The following is a 7,698-nucleotide window of genomic DNA, read 5'->3' as shown; positions in this document are numbered from 1 at the left end:
GCCTTCTTTAAAATTCAATGCATATGTAAAGAAATATACGGTAACCCGAATTTACCACACTCGCAAAATCGCACACAGCCAACCATACACCCAGTATGGTATCGCGATTCGTGATTTTGCGCTATCATACTGGGTGTATGGTCGGCTGTGTGCGATTTTGCGAGTGTGGTAAAATCGCATAACAGCAAAATCGCATAACAGCCGAGCATACACCCAGCAGCGCTGCTGATGCCTGAACGGTATGTGGAATGAAGTGGGCGGGCATCGGGAGGCCACTATGGCACGGGGCAAGCACTATGGGCAGTCTATCTGAAGTGTACGTGGCGTATAAGACGACCCCCCACTTGGAGGCATATTTTTCAGGGCCAAAAAATTGTCTTATACGCCGGCAAATACGGTATTATTTTGGAGGTGCTTTCTTATCTTAGCAAGCATTGTAGGATAAGTGTTACTTAATTAAGGGTACCTAAAAGACTTCTAACAGTATTCTTGCCCAATATAAATAAATATTAAGTGTTTAGGTATCATTACCTACCTCTCAAATTGTAGAGCTGAGAAACAAATTAATTCGCTCAGGAATTGACAATAAATTCAAAAAATCATGTTAAATTATTAATGAAAATTTTAACCTATAACAAGCTAATTTTTTAGGAGTATGATCTGTGTAAATTTATTTAGTAGAGCATTATGTGTAGCTACATAATACTAACATAAAATTTAAAAGTGGAGCAAGAAAAACCTTGTGATAATCTGTTTTTCCTTGTCTAGATATTGTTCACTGAATTAAGGATTCTGTAGTTGGATTATAGTGCCATCATCTAAGAAGTGCTTAGGGTCTTAGCTCCCTGCAGACACTACATATTAGCATATGGAGAGCCCTGGAAATGGCATGATTTCTAAACTTCTTAATAGTCATAAATTTATTATGATTTCATGTAAGCTAAATCTTTACCATAATAGAAAAAGCAAACTAATTTAAATACTCTAAGGCAGTTTAAGAATAAAAATCAAGCTTTCAAAACAAACAGGGTTTGCTTTCTTTTAGGTCTTTGTTACATTAATCTCAGTGAGTTTAGATGGTTGAGAATTACATGTTTTTTTCTTTGACAGGTGGTGGAAGATGGATATGAATTTTTTGCTAAACGACAATTGGTGACCCTATTTTCAGCCCCAAATTACTGTGGTGAATTTGATAATGCTGGTGGAATGATGAGTGTGGATGAAACTTTGATGTGTTCATTTCAGGTATAATATAGATTTATAACAACTAATTTATAACAGCTGGAAATATAATTAATAAAAATATTGTCAGAAGAAATGTTCTTTTAGACTGGTGTACTTTTCTTGAGCCAGTGTAGAAAATCGGTTTTATTAAAAAGTGAATCTCAGCATAGGCTCAGTAGCGATTTCTGTTTTTATTCACAAAGGTTTTGGCCTTTTGGTATATATCAGATATTAGAGTTTTAGGGAACCTAAGTTATATTAGTCCTTTTTTTCCCAAGAAAGTTTAATTAGAAAGTTACAGAGATAATAGAGGTGAGCCAGCTGGGCTAGATAGGCTCAGGAAACAATAGAAGCCAAAGAAGGGCTTATGGAGCTTAGGGGAGAGAAAGGTAAAGGTAATGTGCCTGGGGCGGGGAAGCTGAGGGAAGGGAAAAGCACAGGCGAGTGCAGGGTCCTTAGTATTGAGGGTTTTAAAGGCTCGGAGTTTATAAACTCAGATGAAAATAACATAGAATATTTACCTAAGAAAAAGCTTTCCAGATAATCTTAAAGTACCCATTTATAAATATAGAAACATTTATAGTTTAAAAGTGATGAACTTTAACATGCTACTTAAAATCATTCTTGTTCATAGACCAAAACAACTTTGATACTTTGTTTTTGCAAAGGTTATTTTATATCCCTGAACATACATACACTTTTTAAATGTAGACCATCCCTCTTTCTTTTTATATTACACTGTGTAATTTACACTTAGTATAATTAAGTATAAATGTTTGGCTTATCACTTATAATTTAAGGGTAGTAACCAGGCCATATCCTTCAACAGTCACCATAGTGGAGTTGAAGTAATATATTATTTTTCAGTGAGGCACTGTGATGCTCTGAATAGTTCTAAGAAATATTTCATAAGCCTTTTGTATGCATTTTTTGTATAAATATTGAAATTTTCTATTTATAATGAGCTTAAAGCTCTATTTACATCCACCAGAATGAATACAATTTTAATAAGACAGTAACAAGTATTGGTGAGGATGTAGAGAAATTGGAACTTTCATACATCTATAGTAAAAATGTACATTGATAGTGAAAATGTAAAATGGTGTAGTAAACACACAGTTTCTGTATGACCCAGCAATTCTAAACCTAGATGTACACCCAAAAGAATTAAAAATAGGTACTCAATTACATGCATATGCATATACATAGGAACACTATAGTAGCCAAAAGGTTGAAAATGACCCAAATGTCAATCAGCTACAGAGTGAATAAACAAAATGGCGTATTGTTTGATAATTAAAGGTAATGAAATACTGATATATGCTGTAACATAAATAAATCTTAAAAACAAGCCAATCACAAAATACCACATATTGTCAGGTTCCATTTATATGAAAGAGCCAGAAAAGACAAATCAATAGAGAAAGTCAACTAGTGGTTGCTTAGAGTTAAAGGGGGGAGGAGGAGTAGGGGAGTGAAAAAGGAATGGGAACAAGGTTTCTTTTGGAGTGACAAAATTAGATTATAGCCGTTACTCTACAACTCTGTAAATACATATAGTAAAAAGCATTGACTTGTATATTTTAAATGGGTGAACTTTATGATATGTAGTACAGGCAGTCCTCGTGTTACGTCGGACTTGACATATATCGTTTCGTGGTTACGTTGCCATCTCCCATTTATTAAAAAAAAAAAGTTCCGTCATTTCGATGTATGTACATATGTGCTTCATGTTTTTTATTATTTACTGTACCACAAGTAAAGGTCAGGAATTGTTATCTTCCTTTTAAATTTGTTTTACTGTTTCACTTCATTACTGCTGTGTATGTGCTCCACGTGAATGACGTAGTTGCTTTATGTAGGTGGGTTCCAACTTAACAGCGAAAATCGCTTTATGTTGCGCTGTTTGAACGGAATCTCCAATGTAACCCAAGGACCTACTGTATACAAAAACAAAGCTGGTTTGTTTTAGGATGTTTTATTTTTAGAATTTTTATGAGTTTATTTGAGCCAAACTGATGGGATATGCTGAGGAGCAAGATCTCAAATCCCTCCTCAAAGCCGTTTTTTAAATGAAAAGATCTGTTTACACATAAAAAAAATTAAGGTGTAAAGAGTTTGTGACTAGTTACCCTCTAAATAGTGGCAGAATTATGGTGAGAACCTAGGTCTTTTTGACTCTTAAAGCCAGAGTATTTTCCTCACCACAGAGATAAACCAATTTGAAAAATTTTTTTTGCTTAAATCCAAGGAATGGTAGTTGCTAGGTCTCGTGTACTCATGCTTTTGTTAGTAAATTATCGATGGAATGACATAATTGCACTATTCAGATGTTTGCAAACTCTTTAAAATGTGAGAAATATTTGTGGAAATTTGCTGTTTTTCTACATTTTTATTGCACTTTACAATTTCTGCCATTTATTGAAGAAAAAATACCCACTGTTGTAACAGTAACTTTCTTAAACTTATTGCACTTGAAAGAATAACATTGTTAATAAATTGTTTACTTTAAGATATTGAAACCATCTGAAAAGAAAGCTAAGTACCAGTATGGTGGACTGAATTCAGGACGTCCGGTCACTCCACCACGAACAGCTAATCCACCGAAGAAAAGGTGAAGAAAGGAACTGTGTAAAGAAACCATCAGATTTGTTAAGGACATACTTCATAATATATAAGTGTGCACTGTAAAACCATCCAGCCATTTGACACCCTTTATGATGTCACACCTTTAACTTAAGGAGACGGGTAAAGGATCTTAAATTTTTTTCTAATAGAAAGATGTGCTACACTGTATTGTAATAAGTATACTCTGTTATAATATTCAACCAAGTTAAAACCAAATTCAAAATTACCCATTAAAGTTACATCTTCACTTATCACAGTTTTTAAAGTTGAAAAGCATCCCAATTAAACTAGATGTGATCGTTAAATCAGATGAAAGCATGATGATCCATCTGTGTAATGTGATTTTAGTGTTGCTTGGTTGTTTGATTATTTGGGGCTTGTTTTGTTTTGTTTGTTTGTTTTTGCTAGAATAATGGCAAATATTTTAAATTTTTTCCCCTAAACATTTTTAAAAATGAAATGTGGGACGAGCTCTAAAGACATTCACCAACTATTATTTTCTCTTGCTTATTTACTTATGTACCTGTTTAATCTTACTAAGAAAACTTATGCTTCATTGCTGTGAAAAGGAATTTTAGAGGTTGATATTTTAAAAGTATGCAAACTGTCCAATCCAGTGATTTAATCAACAGTTTGGGCAAACTTTACAGCTGATAGTGAATATTTTGCTTCATACAGAAATTGCCACAGATAAGGATTTGTGCACTCTAATTTTTAACTGATTGATGCTGTATTGTGCAGTAGCATTTCATTTAACTTTAAGATAAAGTTCATAGTATTACCCACCTAGTTGGTAATGTGATTATGTGGTACCTTTGTTTTAGGTTTTAATTTGCACGAAACACCTTTTGGCATGCTTAACTTTCTGGAAACACTCTCACCTGCATCGATTTTGTTTTTTGGGTTTTTGTTGTCGTTTTTTTGTGTGTTTAGATCCATAAAACATGGGAATCCTTTTTTGACAAGCCTTGGAAAGCTGACACTATCTCTCCCTTTCTCTGTACGAAGGACATATTTAAATGAATGCTGGTCAGTGGGACATTCTGTCAACTATGGGTATTGGGTGCTTAACAGTCTATTAATGCCATGTGAATGTTGTATACGATTGTAAGGCTTATGTCACTAAAGATTTTTATTCTGATTTTTCATGATCAAAGTCCATATGATATTGTATAGACATGCTTTGTAGTGAACTATAGTAGCAATAATTTCTGTACATGATCAAGGGTTTTTTGCAGCATTTCTTTTCCTCTTCTCTCTTTCTCTTTTTAAGGGTTAGCATTAACAAATGGCAAGACTAGAAAAGTGAACATAAAGATTTTATAAGGAGAACTTAGAGGACACAGATTTGTGATTTTTGGGTGCGATACTTTTGATGTGATTCTAAAAGCTTTTATTGAGCATTGTCAAATTTGTAAGTTCATAGGGATGGACATCATATTTATAATGCCCTTTTATGTGTGCTACCGTAGATGTGAAATTCTTGACCTTAATATTGTCTTTAAAAACGTTAAATTGAGAATTCTGTTAACTTACGTTTTATGAATTGGTGTATTGTATTACTGCAAGAGATTTGATTTTCAACTCAGTGCAACGTTCTTTCAAATGCATATGTCTTTTTTTCTAATTCCATTTTGTTTTAAAGCACATTTTAAATGTAGTTTTCTCATTTAGTAAAATTGTCTAACTGATATAAAGCCTGACTGGTTATTTTATTTCCTTTTTCCCTTTACAATGAGACATCTTACCTAATAATAGACAAACATGTAAATTAACTGTCCCTCTGCTACGCTCACCAGCCAATCAGGAGAGTATGCAAATTAACCCAACGAAGATGGAAGTTAATTTGCATACGTAGGGGCGAAGCAGCAGAGCAAGACTGAAGGCTCCCTCTGGAGCCAGGAAGACTGAAAGCTCCGGCCGGAGCGAAGGCCTGGGTCCCGGGTGCTGGAGGAAAACCAGTGCCGGCAGACGGGGGACGGGAAGACCTATTGCACGAATCTCTTTGTGCAACGGGCCTCTAGTTTAGATATATTTTATTCAATTAAGATTTCATGGTCTTTGACATACATTGAATTGGTCCTGCTCTGAAGGTGTTCATGTACTGCATGTGATGTATTAGATTAGGTCACACAAGCTTTTATCTAACGTGATTCAAATATCTACCTCATTGGAGTGTACATTGAGCAATTTCTAATAGAATTTTAGATGCACTCTTAATAGTCATAGTGAAGTGGGTCTAGAAAATAAGCCTTTCATAGGAAACGGCAGTCTTTTATTAATGTCAGTATTAATCAAAATAGCTAATTTAGATCCTCCTTAGTGGAGTTTTGTAATAATTTTCCAGGTCAACTGTGATTATGGAAAAATAGTCACTAAGCAAATTAATAGCGGTCACTAAATTTTAAAGAATGGAAACTTAACCTGTTTAAATATTATTCAAGCAGCCTTAAAATCACTTTAACATCATATACATAATTTGGTTATTACAGATACTAAGTAACACTGCTACTTAAAATAAGACATCATTTCTTAGGAGAAAAATAACATGTAGTTCTAGTGTCACTAATTTATAGTGTCCTTCCTGTTTTTTTTAAATGTTTCTAGAGAGAGGGAGACAGAGACCGTGATCAGCTGCCTCTTGCACCCCCTCCCGGGGATCACGCCGCATCCAGACGTGTGCCCCCGAACCGAACCCAGACTTGTTGGCACGCGGGAGGATGCTCGGCCCACGGTCCGGGCCAGGGTCACATTGCTTTTTCACATATTTATGCTGAAAACGTGTTTAGGGAAGGAAGGTGTCAGGCTTCCTCTGCTCTTGCTCCCTGACCCAGTCCACTCCTCTGTGGGTCTCCCCGACATCACGGTGGCGCTCACCGGGGCAGGGCCGTCTCCCTTTTGCTCAGAGATTTCCCTGAAGAGCTCAAATCGGTTAAGGGGGTTTTGAAGTGGCAGCGTGCCTTGTAACATCAACAATAGTTAAATAAGACAGACTAACCCATATGAGTCCCACCTAAAGTTTTATCACTGCTCCTCATAATGTTTACTCAACGAGTGCCATTTAGATACAGGGTAACCATTTCCAGTTCAACGCGGTGCCCCACCTCCGGAGTGTCATCAGCAGGGAAACTCAGAGACCAGGAGCCGTGGGGTGGGGTGGGGTGGGATGGGAGCCGTGACCATTAGGGGAAGGGAAGTCACAGAAAACAGCACAAAGCTGTGCCAAGTCCTGCTGTATTCCGTCAACAGTAAGCACCAACCACCTCCTAGGCACCTGACCAAGGGCTAAGATGAGGCCAAAAAGAAAAGGCTCCTGTAGGAGAATTTACAGCTGAGAACAGACTTAACAGAAAGGACAGCATCAGCCCTCCTCTCGGAGCCCAGGTATTCACCTCTTACTCCTTTAGTTTAAGTGGTTCTCAACCTTCTGGCCCTTTAACTACAGTTCCTCATGTTGTGACCCAACCATAACATTATTTTCGTTGCTACTTCATAACTGTCATGTTGCTACTGTTTTGAATCATAATGTAAGCATCTGATATGCAGGATGGTCTTAGGTGACCCCTGGGAAAGGGTCGTTGGACCGCCAAAGGGGTCGCGACCCACAGGTTGAGAACCGCTGGAGGGGTCTGTCCTTAAAACTACTTGAACATAGCAAGGCCTCTCCATCTCCCCGAGGAAGACGAATGGCTGTTGATAAAGCCTCACTTGGGTGAGTGCCCGAGAGGAAAGCTCGCCTTAAACCCTGGGCCTGAGGACTCCTGGGAGGGTCGTGGCGTTTGGCTTGGTCCCGTGCTTAACGGCAGAAGGTCCGCTGCCAGCCGTGAGCAGGCGCGGGGGGGGGGG

General features: G+C 37.2%; 1 protein-coding gene across 1 annotated transcript in view; it reads left to right on the top strand.

The window, feature by feature from the left end:
• Window positions 1-5,547, top strand: part of PPP1CB (protein phosphatase 1, catalytic subunit, beta isozyme) — a 20,371-nt gene extending 14,824 nt beyond the window's left edge. Inside the window, exons 6-7 of the mRNA XM_006767432.2 lie at window positions 1,111-1,245; window positions 3,738-5,547. Of these exons, the coding sequence (XP_006767495.1) occupies window positions 1,111-1,245; window positions 3,738-3,842 (240 nt within the window). The 3' untranslated portion in view covers window positions 3,843-5,547. The remainder of the gene's footprint in view (window positions 1-1,110; window positions 1,246-3,737) is intronic.
• The last annotated feature ends 2,151 nt before the right edge of the window (window positions 5,548-7,698 follow it).

This window comes from Myotis davidii, unplaced genomic scaffold, assembly GCF_000327345.1.
Source record: "Myotis davidii unplaced genomic scaffold, ASM32734v1 scaffold238, whole genome shotgun sequence".
NCBI lineage: Eukaryota > Metazoa > Chordata > Mammalia > Chiroptera > Vespertilionidae > Myotis > Myotis davidii.
The sequence above is the reverse complement of the archived record's forward strand: the minus strand, read 5'-3'. Positions and strand labels throughout refer to the sequence as shown.